General features: G+C 54.6%; 1 protein-coding gene across 2 annotated transcripts in view; it reads right to left on the reverse strand.

Annotated features, from left to right (window-relative positions):
- Positions 1-13113, reverse strand: part of EFTUD2 (elongation factor Tu GTP binding domain containing 2) — a 36951-nt gene that overhangs the window by 16412 nt on the left and 7426 nt on the right. For both annotated transcript variants that reach the window (XM_075911718.1, XM_075911719.1), the window contains exons 5-11: positions 5949-6024; positions 5087-5152; positions 4790-4825; positions 3224-3314; positions 1747-1829; positions 1113-1279; positions 209-333 (exon numbers count right to left, since the gene is read on the reverse strand). In XM_075911718.1, coding sequence (XP_075767833.1) covers positions 209-333; positions 1113-1279; positions 1747-1829; positions 3224-3314; positions 4790-4825; positions 5087-5152; positions 5949-6024 — 644 coding nt within the window. The remainder of the gene's footprint in view (positions 1-208; positions 334-1112; positions 1280-1746; positions 1830-3223; positions 3315-4789; positions 4826-5086; positions 5153-5948; positions 6025-13113) is intronic.

The raw sequence follows: 13113 nt of genomic DNA on the forward strand, positions 1-13113 counted from the left end.
CCCACTGGGGCTCCTGTTTCCTCCACCACCAGAGCGTGCGGGTGAGGAAAAGCCACACTCGGGGCTGCAACGATTCAACGCCAACGTGCTGGCAGAGACGTGCCCACGGGCGCAGCGGAGGCCCGAGCTGCCGCGAGCACTTGAACGGGCTCCGCCGAATGAACAGGCCTGGAGCGGCTGGTGTGAGCGGCTGCTGGCGGAGTCGTACCGAACGTGTCCGCATAAATCTTGGCAAAGGAGCCCAGGGTGAAGCAGATGCTGTACTGGGAGCTGGAGAAGCAGACGTTCCCCAGCAGAGGAGACAGGATCAGGTTCTCGTCGGTGGAATACATGCTGCAACAGAGACAGCTGTTAGTACAGAGCGCTGGGGCGAGACGGGAGCGATCATCACGGAGACACCGGCAGCGAACCCGACCCAGGACCCGGAGGAACGCTGCCCTGCCCCAGAGGCCTGTCAGAGACTCCAGCAGGTTTAAGACGCCAGGGAGAAAGGCTGCAGCTGGCCTCTGTGCTCAGGTACTTCAGCCACAGGTCTTCCACAGTTTATTAACTAGGGATTTCTTTTTAAAACACGAGAAATAAACTGAGAGGGAAGAGAAATCCTGGCCAACTGGGGGGAGAGCCAGCAGAGGACACACGCAGCAGGGATGGAACCAACTGAAAACATGGATTTGCCAGGGCCCGTGCTGTTCCCAAGGGAGGAGGCTCGGGGTGCCTGCTAAGGAGCCACACATGGAGAGCATGGTAGCAGCGAGCTGGGGCCTTCCTCCCCACACCCTGGCAGGAGGCCCCCAGCCTCGGGATGCTCCAGGGAGAGCGTTCTCCCCAGAGGACTCAGCCGCCACTCGCCTCCCCTGGCCAGCTTCCACACATCTCAGCCCAGGCTCTCAGGAAGTCCCGAGGGCCTTGTGCCATCAAACCACAAGAGCCAGAGCCGCCCTGGCCCCCCATCCCCGGCGCCTGCCCTCACTGCAGAACAGGGACGTCCTCTCTCCGTCCCGCGGGACACTTGCAATGACTGGCACTTGGCATTTTAGCACAAGCCCAGGCTCCAAGATGAGCTAAGCAGGTCACGGACACCGTGCTCAGGGAGCGCCCTCACAACTCGGTACCTGATCAAGCCATTGACCTCGTCCACTATGTGCCGGAGCTTGTAATAGGCGTCCGTGGGGGGGAGCTTCAGCTCCAGGATCAGCCGGTCTATCTTGTTAATGCACACGGTCACGGCCAGCCTCTCCTGCACCGCGTGCTTGATCAGCCTCTCTGTGTTCAGCATAACCTGCGGCAACCAGAGCGCATCACCAGACAAGCTACAGCTCTGCACGGCATGCTCGATGGGGCATGGCAGACAAAGCAGTGACCCTTCTCGACTGGGCCAGCCGCCCGCAGAGCCATCTAAGCTCAGCCCCCAGCGACTGAACGTTAGATGGCTGCGTTTAACCAACAGCATTCCCGTAAGCCACCCGGCCGACACCTCGGAGATAAAGAACCCTCTTGGTTTCAGACGGGGGAAGTGGAGCTACAAAGCAGTTAAGCGAGTAGTCCACAGTCACAGTGCATCAGCGTCAGACCTGAAAACAGGACCCAGGGGCCATGGCTGGCAACGCTCCCTTTCTAAGCCAGCCGCCAAAGAGCCCATCGCCAGCTCCACACCGACTGCTTCAGATACAGCCAAGCCAGGGTCAAGGAGGCCAAGAGATTCGGAAACGCCCCCGGCCCCAGGCAGCCAAAGAGGCCGACACTTACCCCCTCGGCCGCGTCGATGAAGAGCACCACTCCGTCCGAAATGCGAAGGCCGGCAGTGACCTCGTCCGAAAAGTTCACGTGGCCTTCAAAGCAAAAGCAAAGCTCCCTGTGAGCCCCGGCTGTGGACTAGCGGGGGGAGCCCCCCAAACTCTAGTGACCTCTCACTGACCACAGGCCCCCGCACTAGAGGGAAGGGGGAGGAGAAAGCACCTCACTGGAGCTAACCAGGGCGCTGTTGCCATCACTGTGGATAAGGACCTGCCAGCTGACTCTTAGGACTGCAGCATGCTGCGCCAGCCAGCTGTTTGCAACTGCAACTCCCGCCCCGAAGCTCTGGGTAGACGCCTGAGGAACAGTGGTGATTAGAGCAGTCCGTTCAAAGAGGTGACGGAAGCAGGTTATGAAGCGGAGCAGGGAAGCAACCAAACATAATCCCGGCAAATGCTCCTCCCTCTTCTGGCGTCCTGGGTTTGTCTCTCCTTGGCGCGGACGGAGCGCTCTTCGGACACGAGAGCGGGTCCTGCGCAGGGCCGGTGCCCCGTGCCAGGCTGGTCTGTAACTCCATGCAGCAAGAGGTGGGGCTCGGATTCCCAGCAGGAACGAATGCGTTTCACTTTCTTGCCCAAATGGGCCAGGCGTTCAAAAGAGCTCAGACCAGCAGGCACCACATTCTTCTGAAGTCCTGAGCATGAGTCTCACAAAAAGCTGGCCCAAACCTGGATGCCGAGACCGTGAGAATCTGGCCACGCCTCTGCGTCCCAGCCACGTAAGGCACCTCTGCTGATTCAGCCCCCACACAAACAAGTTTCACGGATTCCAAGGCCGGTAAGAGACCTTCGTGATCATGTCTGCCCTCGAAAAAGGCAGTGACCAACATGTGCAGTCCCACAAGCCCTGAAGGGCCCAGTCCAGCTAAGGAAGCACAAGCCGAAGCCTACGCTGCCTTAAGCGTCACACAAAAACTACCAGCTGACTTCCAGCTGCAAATCTCTCTAGAGCTGGCGGCGGTTTCCGAAGCAGAAACCAGCCAGCTGGAAGGGCAGATGTGAAGCTCAGTTGCTGGGCTGGAATGGAATCACTGAGAACCCAAGGTCATCTCTGAAGAGGAACTTTGGAGAGTGGCGTTGCGCTTTCTAAAGTCTGAGCGGGAGCAGCTGGCTGACAGGCAGACACGGGATCTGAGAAAACGTGAACTGGTTTGGTGCAAAACCCCATCATGCCCTAGCTCCGAAGCCCCCCCACACCCTCTCTTTGGTAGACAATGGCTAATGTTTGTAACTGGCTATTCGTGTCGATGCACCTTCCTTCAGGAGCCCTGGAGGTTTTATGAACTGGGGCCCATCTGCGAAAGCCTCTGCTCAAAGGTGCATGTCCTACGCACACCGACACCATCACCGGCTTCCCTGAGACGCGCTCACAAGCAGGATTGCCAGGACTAAGCCTGCAAATTGCTAGTGTCTGGATCAGCTCAACACACCTGGTGTATCCATGACGTTGAAGAGAAAGGATTTCCCCTTCGTGTCTGGCAGAACAACAGTCACCGGGGTGCTCTTGATTCCAACCCCTCTCTGAAAAGAAGGAGGCCAGGATTAGCCAGTAAATCCCAGTGCAACGTGACGGGGGAGGCGGCAGGCAGCCACGGAAGAATTCACCAGCCAAGCCAAAGCCCAGTGTCTCATCTCCTACCATACTGGATTCGGCTGTTTCTCTAGACACCCAGTAAATGTGTTCGGGCAGTTACAAACACCCAGTACATCTCAGGAAGGAGAAATCTCCTGAATACTGGACTCAACTACCAGTGCAATGCTGTACATGGGAGAATAGCTTCCTTCTGTCCCCCATCCCACTGCTGCCACCAGGTCATGCCCCGACACAGGAGCTCATCCCATACACAGCATAAAGAAACGCAAGATGGAAATACAAAGCAGTCAGAAGAGACCCAGACACGACTTGCAACAACATGCAATCACATAACCACGGGCTTTGAAAAAAAAAAAAAAAAAAAGTCAAAAGGTGCCAGTCTCAAGGCTCAGATCCCATAGCCCCCTGGATTTCCGTTTGTTCTGACCTGAGGAGTTCAGCCTCCACTGCCACAGCAGCAAATAACCCCGGCCCTGTGCTGTCTCTTCACAGACTGAACCTGCTTATGCCACTGGGACAGCCTTGAAAAGTAAAGATTTTAACTTTATAACCAGGGCTCGCCAGCCGCGATGTCCGGCGATCTGTGCATTCTGCGCATGCGCAGATCGTCCGAACCCGGCTCTTCTGGGTTGTAATCTTTTTGTCAAGCCCTGTTTATAACCATCATCATCAGGGCAAATCCCACAGGGACAAACCTCCTTGCAGATCAAGTGCCACCCAGACTGGCTGGAGGTTCATTTTGCCACTGAAGCTTTTGGTTACCATGTGACTGCATGATGCAGTCTGGCCTTGCTTGGTACACACGCGTCAGACTTCACTGGCCTCTCACCCTCATGATACCCTCAGCACCAACTTTACATTTACCACCTACACACCGGATCCCAATGGCCCACATTGGTCATGTTTCCCTCAGCGTCATGGAAACATCTGGTTGTTTTAACTAAAAGAACAACTGACCAGGCTGCGGAAGGGCAGGTTCAGTCTGAGAATGTACCAACTTAGACCTTTAATAATCAAGTATAATTAAATAAAAGTGTTGTACATGGACACAAGAGTAATGGAAGGAAGAGAAGATTTGGTCGGCTCGTCATTACTAGGAGCAGTAAGAGCCCTACTTTACAGATTGACTGGTGAGGTGAATCAAAATGAATTCTCCTCCCAATACGGCAGACACAATAGGTCCGTGCATCTGACAAAGTGTTTTTTACCCATGAAAGCTCATGTCCATATAAATCAGTTAGTTTCTAAGGTGCCACAGGACTCCTTGTTTTTGCAGCTATGGACTAACATGGCTCCTCTCTGAGACACAGACGTATTGCGAGTGAAGAACTGATTCTTTCATGACTTTCTGCAGCTCACGTGCAGTTTGCCAGAGCTAGTGTCTCTCTCAAGACGCACTTACCTCTTGCTCTGTGAACAGTATATCGGTGTAGCAAAGCTGCAGAAAACAGACAGACAGTTCTCAGGGTCACATCATGAAACAAGCCGGTTTTATATCAAACATTTTGAGATCTTAAATAGGAAGTGGGGACTGTTTCCACGTAAATAACACAGTAAATACATGGCAGAGCGAGGACTAGCCGCCAGACACCTGGCTTACAGGTCCCTGCTCCCACTGCACAGAATCTCACTATGTCGGTAAGGGCCCCCGTTGACCCCGTCTTTCCAAATAAGCAGAACAGACTGAAACTCCACTTACATCCTGGTCGTAGCGCTTCCTGATCTCCGGGTGCGTCTGCTCGATCAGGCAATCCACAAAGCATGTCTGAAAGTATCAAAAGGCAAGAAAAAGCCAAGTGACCTTATGGCTCATACAGACATAGACAGGCCATCACATCTTTGCGACGTTACCAGAGCCGCGGGAGGGAGCCGAGCAGTGGCTAACTGTGTTAAGCGAAGCGCAGTCTCTGCGGTAGCAATCTCTCAAAGGACTAAAACGATCAGAGTGGTGATTAAATAACTGACTGATCCTTCCTCTTACTAACAGTTTTACTATGGGCCCATTCAGGATGGGGCCCCACTATTTGGGCACCAACATAAACAGATCTAACCTCACACACAGAGGAAGGATCAGAGACAGAGCGTGCAAGTACATGCAGAATGGACACAGCTTGGCTAGTTACATTTGGGGTTTCTTTTCCTTCTCTTTATTCATTGGGAGTATGGGGGAGTTAGGAAGAGCAAAGGATGGGGGCGGGGAGTGGACTGCCCTTGAGGGGCAGGCCTGGTTTTGCAGGCAGTACAGCAGAGGGAAGCCGTGACAAGGCCATGGTAAGGGTATTGCTCCCCTCTCCCCAGTCGGTTAGACGACTCTATATACTGTACTCTCCCCAGAGCTGGAGCGTACGGGGTTACACGGCCACACGCGCAGTAGCGAGAGCATGCAGAACTTGGGGCACAAACTGGCTTCTGCCTCATTGCCTTCACCTCGGAGCGACTACCAACAAGCCACTTGCCTCCTAGTAAAACAGTCAGCACCGAGAGCTCTGCACAGGCACAACCCTGCCACAGCACCAGCCCATTAACACAGACAGCTCGGCATCGCCCTGACCTCACTGTACCTTGCCATGGTGGAGATGCCCGCACAGGGTCACGTTCCGAATCAGCTCAGAGTTGTCCATCAGATCTGCCAGGAAACTAGAGAAAGGGAAGAAACAAATGACTGTTCGCAGCTTCTATTCTGCCCACAGTCCGATCCCCAGTAAGACCCAGGGGCTGACACCACTCATTCGCCTAGCTCCCAGCTCAAGAGGGACCCATTTTCCTCCAGAAACAGGCTGGGAAAGCTGCCCCGCAGAGAGTAAGTGTCTGGCCAGTGGAATTGGTCCAACACTCGATGAGACAGAAGAACAGTCGCCAGCAACGCTGAAATGGTGGAGGTGGTCAATAAGTATTTCTGTTCTGTACTCTGGGCAAAACAAATGATGAATTTGTGTTATGTGATAATGCACTTTCCATTCCAAGGAGGATACTGAACAATAGCTATTAAAGCTAGAAATTTTATAAATCTGCAGGTCCAAACAACTTGGATACAAGAGTTTTAAAACAGCTGGCCAGAAAGGTCACTGGACCATTACTGTTGATTTTCAGTAACTCTTGTAGCACTGGGGAAGTTCTAAAAAGACCACAAGAAAGCTACTGTGGTGTCAATATTTTAAAAGGATACAATCTAGCTAATTATAGAGCTCTGTCTCCTTGCCAAGACAATGGAATGGCTGATACAGGGCTTTAGGAGAATTAAAGGAAAATAATATAATTAATGCCAATCAATATGCATGTATCATAAATATTTTAGAAAGTTAGTTTGTTTGTCCCAAAAGATCTCTGAAATAGTAAGAGCTAGAAACACAAAATTGTGAATGGATACTACTGATTTCCTAACTTAAATAACTGGATAGATTATACAGGCAGTCCCCGGGTTACGTACAAGATAGGGACTGTAGGTTTGTTCTTAAGTTGAATCTGTATGTAAGTCGGAACTGGCGTCCAGATTCAGCCGCTGAATCTTGACACCAGTTCTGACTTACATACAGATTCAACTTAAGAAACCCAGGCGTCCCCAAGTCAGCTGCTGCTGAAACTGATCAGCAGCTGATTCCAGGAAGCCCGGGGCAGAGCAACTCTGCCTCGGGCTTCCTGTAGTCAGCCGCTGGTCAGTTTCAGCAGCGGCTGACTTGGGGACGCCTGGGGTAGAGCAGCTCGGGTGCTGCTGGGTTGGTCCAGTAGCGCCAAGGAGCGGTGCTGCGGGACCAACTGGCAGCGCCCCACCTGCTCTACCACAGGCCCCGGGCTTTGCTCCACATCTCCCTGGTCTGCTGGGGGGGGGAGGGGGGGCACTAGCTGCAGCTGATCTGGAAGCGGCCGCGGGTCCGGCCCCGGGTCCTGCGCCGCTTTGCTCCCCGTCTCCCTGGTCTGCTGGCTCCCGCAGCAGACCAGGGAGACGGGGAGCAGCTTTTCTCGCCCCGGAGGAGGCGGGCGGCAGGACCAGGCGTCCCGCCGCTCGAGTCCTCCGGGGCGAGAAAATCCCCATTCGTAACTGCGGATCCGACGTAAGTCGGATCTGCGTAACTCGGGGACTACCTGTATCTCAAAATCAGTTCCCCCAAAGCTCCAATTGGGCCCACTCATAATTAGCTTTTAGTAGCGCCTGATCATAGGCATTTGCTGGACTCTTCTGTTAAACATGTCACACAAACTGCAACTACAAGATCCTTTCCCTATGATAAAAGAAAAAGTATTCCCAATAAAATATGCTATGTTAATGTAACTGACGTAGTTCATTCATCGCACCTTTTACTATATTTTCCCGGGGCAACGCCGGGTATTTCTGCTAGTGTAAAATAAACATTGTCAAATTAATTTTATAATCCCTTCAAATAAGTATCAAGTTTGGTTGGTAATGGTAACAAATGTTGATCCCTTATGTAACACATTTGGCTTGGTACTTGCATGACGTTTTCTTAAACTAGGATGATACAAGATCAACGTTGGGCACATATTAAAAGGATTAAACACTAAGGCTATGTCTAGACTACACCTCTCTGTCGACAGAGATATGTAGATTAGGCATGTCGAAATTGCTAATGAAGCGGGGTTTTAAATATACTGCTCTTCATTAGCATAAACGTGTGACGGCGCGTTGGGGGTTCCCCGTCTCCTGCACCCCGAAATGGCACAAACAGACTTCACCAGCCGGTGGAATAGAGGAAGTTTATTGCCTCTCCAGGATACAGCACAGCACAGATGTAGTCTGGTCACAGAGCTGGGCTAGGATGCCTCAGGCCCCCTTGAGATGGGGGAGACTGGGCCCCTAAACTCCAGCCCCTTCTCCTAGGCTCTCCTCCATGCTCTCCCACAGTAACTAACTAAATTCCCTTCCAGCCCTGCCCCCCAGTCAGGGCAGCATTCCACCTTCCTTTGTTCCTCTCCATGGGGGGTGTCTGGCCACTGGTTCAACAAGTTTGGCATTACCTCTGCCTAGAGAGGTTTTCCCTGCTGGGTCTTGCTCCAGACAGCAGGGGTCACCACAGCCCAGCAAGTACCCCCACTACGTCACAGTTCTCCCCCCTCCGAGAGCGAACTGAGCAGGGTCACTCCACTCGTGACCTAGGGAAGTTCGGGTCCTCTGCGTGGGAACCCGCCCCGGGGACATGGGTGCTCCCCTTGACTCAGGCCGGCTGTGGCAAGGCCCCACATGAGCTGGCTTCCCTCTGTCCACTCGCCGCCCCGCTCCAGGGCGACTGGCGCAGGCCTGTCCTCGGGGGTCACACCCACCCTTCCGCTGGCCTTGATCTCTGGCCAGGGTCTCTCGGGCCGGGGCCATGAGCCCAGTGAGCCTTCTCTGGACAGCCAGGGCGGCTTCCACCCCCGAAGCTCCATCCAGGGAGGTCTTCCCCTCCCATAACTCTCTCAGCAAGCCCAGAGGGTCCTCTATCTGGGGTAGAGACCCCCAAGCCGCTTTCCTCCTGTCTTGGGCCTTCCCGCCCCTCTGGCAGGAGTCACAGGACCGGCAGTACCGCTGCACGGCTGTAAAGATTCCTGGCCAATAGAAGTGCTGGAGCAGCCTCAGCCGGGTGCTCCGGATCCCCCGGTGGCCCCCAACGGGGACATCGTGGGCCAAATACAGCAGCTTGAGGCGATACTTTCGGGGGACGACCAGCTGCCGCTGGACCCCCCATGCCCTCGCCTTCCTGGGGGGGAGCCACTCACGGAACAGGAGCCCACGCTCCCGCAGGAATCTCTCCTGGCCACCTCTCCCCCGGGGCTGAGCTGCATGGAGGCCAGCCTGGTCCCTCAGCCTCTGCAAGGAGGGGTCTGCCTGCACCTCAGTCTGGAATTCAGCTGCTGAGGCAGGGATCGGGACCTGTTCCCCACCTCTGCCTAGGTCCGGAGTCCCAGCCTGGCTGGACCCCGTGTCCACTGGGATGGGACCCTGAGGACGCTGCCCGGAGTCCTTCCCTGGACCCACGTTGTCAGCCCCCCGCTGGCTCTGGCTCCAGGTAGTGACTAGAGCCCGCTGGGATTCATGGGGCCACTCCTCTAGGTCATTCCCCATCAGCACCTCGGTGGGCAAGTGCGGGTGCACCCCCACTTCCTTGAGGCCTTCCTTCGCCCCCCATTTCAGATGCACCCTGGCTACAGGCACCTTAAACGGGGACCCGTCTATGCCCTTCAGGGTCAGCTGCGTGTGGGGTAGTATCCGCTCTGGGGCCACTATATCGGATCGGGCCAGCGTCACCTCTGCCCCCGTGTCCCAGAAGCCCGTCACCTTCCTACCATCCACCTCCAGGGGTATGAGGCACTCGCTCCGCAGGGGCCGTCCTGCCCCCACCCGGTACACGGAGAAATCCGCCTCCTGAGAATCAGACCTCCCAGGGGAGGTGCACTGAGCATCCTTCCCCTCTCTCTGAGCTGAGGTTTGCCTGCCAGCCCCTGCCTCTGGGGCAGCCTGCCCTTCCTCCGGCCCCAGCCAGTTAACCCTGGAAAGTCCCCGGTCCTGGGACCTGGTGCACTGAGCCCTCTTGTGGCCTTTTTGCCCACAGCGCTGGCAAGTTAGGCTTTGGGCTGTCTCTGTCCAGGGCCTGGCTGGTTCTCTGGGGCACAGACGACCTGTTCCTTGGTCTCGCCCCGTAGTTGACTCCCTCCGTCGCTCAGCCAAGATCCGGTCTCTGCGCGGTTCCCTTTCTCTCCGGACTCCCGTTCACACCCGGACCGGCTCTCCGTGAACTCATCCGCCAGTCTCCCGGACTCTTGGGGGTTCTCTGGTCTCCGGTCCTTGAGCCACAGCCTCAGTTTGGGTGGGCATGCTTCATAGAACTGCTCCATCATGACCAGCTTGAGCAGCTCCTCTGCGGTCTGGGCTCCGACTCCAGACACCCACTTGCGGCAGTATTGCGCCATGCGGGAGGCTAGGTCCATATAGGTCTCCCGTGGCCCTTTCTGTACCCCCCGGAACTTCTTCCTGTACATCTCAGGGGTCAGCCCGAACTTGTGCAGCAGGGCCTCCTTGACTCGGTTGTAATCCCCTGGCTGCAGGTCCTCCAGCTGACTGAGCACTCCGGCCGCCTCCTGGTTCAGTGCGGGGATGAGCTCCTGCAGCCAGTCAGCTGGGGGAACCCGTTGCAGTCCACAGGCCCTCTCAAAGGCACTGAGGAACCCGTCTATGTCACCCATGTCCTTCAGTTGGGCCACCACGAGCCTCTCCAAGCGTCTGGCAGTCCTGGGACCCATCCGCACTTGGCGCAGCCGGTGCCCCGCCGGTTCTCCGCTCTGCCATGGCCAGCTCATGCTGTCGCTGCCTCTCTCGATCTTGGCGCTCCTTCTCTCGATCTTGGCGCTCCCTCTCTCGGTCCTGGCGCTCCCTCTCTCGGTCCTCTACTTCCAATTCCCTGATCCGCAGCTGGATCTCCAGCCGCCGCAGCTCCGCTGGGCTGGCCCCTGCCCTAGATGGGCTACGGCTTGCAGGCTTCCCGGGAGACGCTGTCTCATCTCTCCGTTGGGTTCCAGCGCTCCTCCCCCTCTCTGAGCCTGACACACTCTCAGGGGGGGTCTGGCTGCTTCCCCTGGGGACAAGATCCTGGCCCTGTGGCTGGTCATTATCTTCCAGCTGGGTAATCAGCTGGGCCTTGGTTGCTTTCCGCACAGGCAAGCCCCTCTCTCTGCACAGCCCCACCAGCTCTGCCTTCAAGAGTCGGGCGTAGGCCATCTGCCCGCTGGGCCCCTCGGTGCAGACTCACCAGTCTAGTGCTGCAGCGCCCCACGATCCCCAGGAACCGCTTCGCTCTGTCTCCAGCACGCCTGGCTCCAGGGCTCTTGCTTCTACTGCGCCTTGTCACTTGCCGCTGGAAGCTCCATCCACGGGGTGCAGTGCATCCCGCTCCTGACACCAGTGTGACGGCGCGTTGGGGGTTCCCCGTCTCCTGCACCCCGAAATGGCACAAACAGACTTCACCAGCCGGTGGAATAGAGGAAGTTTATTGCCTCTCCAGGATACAGCACAGCACAGATGTAGTCTGGTCACAGAGCTGGGCTAGGATGCCTCAGGCCCCCTTGAGATGGGGGAGACTGGGCCCCTAAACTCCAGCCCCTTCTCCTAGGCTCTCCTCCATGCTCTCCCACAGTAACTAACTAAATTCCCTTCCAGCCCTGCCCCCCAGTCAGGGCAGCATTCCACCTTCCTTTGTTCCTCTCCATGGGGGGTGTCTGGCCACTGGTTCAACAAGTTTGGCATTACCTCTGCCTAGCGAGGTTTTCCCTGCTGGGTCTTGCTCCAGACAGCAGGGGTCACCACAGCCCAGCAAGTACCCCCACTACGTCACAACATGGCCACCGCTTTTTCTTCAAAACGGAGCTTCAAAAGGGTAGCCTAGACGCAGATCTGTGGAAAACTAAACCCTTTTTCAAAAGACCCTGTAAACCTCAGGCTCTTTCGAAAAAGAGTTTAGTTTTTGACAGATCCGTGTCTAGACTGCCGCTTTTTTCAAAAAAGCTCCATTTCGAAAAAAAAGCAGTGGCCATGTTTATGCTAATGAAGCGTGGGATATTTAAATCCCTGCTTCATCAGCAATTTCGACGTGCCTAATCTACATCTCTCTGTCGACAGAGAGGTGTAGTCTAGACACACATTCTGAGACCTGTCTCTTAGGGCAACGAAGTGAAGACTCATAACTGAGCATGTGCTCTTCTAAAGGCATCCTGCAGGGATCACAGAATGGAGGTCACACGTTTAGGAGGAGAGACACTATCCCAAGGGTGTCAAGAGGCAGGTAATGGGCTAATCATGTAGTCAATAAAAATTCTATCGACTACACAATCAGTCAATAAGGGAAGGTGCACAGTCTTGGCTCATGGTGGGTCCAGATGCTACCCCCACTCTGCAGTTTAAGTGTAGTAGGAAGTAGGTGCCAGTATAAAATGGGGAATCTTGACAAGGAGTAGATGATTTAGATGATGGCATAGAGAAGACACTTATTAAGTTTGCAGATGATACTAAGGTGGGAGAGGTTGCAAGTGCTTTGGAGGATCGGGTCATCATTCAAAATGATCTGGACAAACTGGAGAAATGGTCTGAAGCAAATCAGGTGAAGTTTAATAAGGACAAATGCAAAGTGCTCCACTTAGGAAGGAACAATCCGTGTCACATATATAGAATGGGAAACAACTGTCTAGGAAAGAGTCCTGCAGGAAGGGACCTAGGGGGTCAGAGTGGACCACAAGCTAAATAGGAGTCAACAGTGTGACACTGCTGCAAAAAAAGCAAACATGATTCTGGGCTGCATTAACAGGAGTGTTGTGAGCAAGACACGAGGAGTCGTTCTTCCGCTCTACTCTGCGCTGATTAGGCCTCAGCTGGAGTCTTGTGTCCTGGTCTGGGTATCACATTTCAAGAAAGATGTGGAGAAATTGGAGAAGGTCCAGAGAAGAGCAACAAAAATGAGTAAAGGTCTAGAAAACATGACCTAGGAGGGAAGACTGAAAGAACTGGGCTTGTTAAGTTTAGAAAAGAGAAGACTGAGAGGGGACATGATAGCAGTTTTCAAGTATCTAAAAGGGTGTCAACAAGGAGGGAGAAAAATTGTTCTCCTTGGCTGCTGATGATAGAACAAGAAGCAATCGGCTTAAACTGCAGCAAGTGAGGTTCAGGTTGGACAATGGAAAAACTTCCTGTCGGGGTGGTGAAATGCTGGAATAAATTGCTTAGGGAGGTTGTGGAATCTCCATCACCAG

The sequence above is a fragment of the Pelodiscus sinensis genome, chromosome 29 (assembly GCF_049634645.1).
Source record: "Pelodiscus sinensis isolate JC-2024 chromosome 29, ASM4963464v1, whole genome shotgun sequence".
NCBI lineage: Eukaryota > Metazoa > Chordata > Testudines > Trionychidae > Pelodiscus > Pelodiscus sinensis.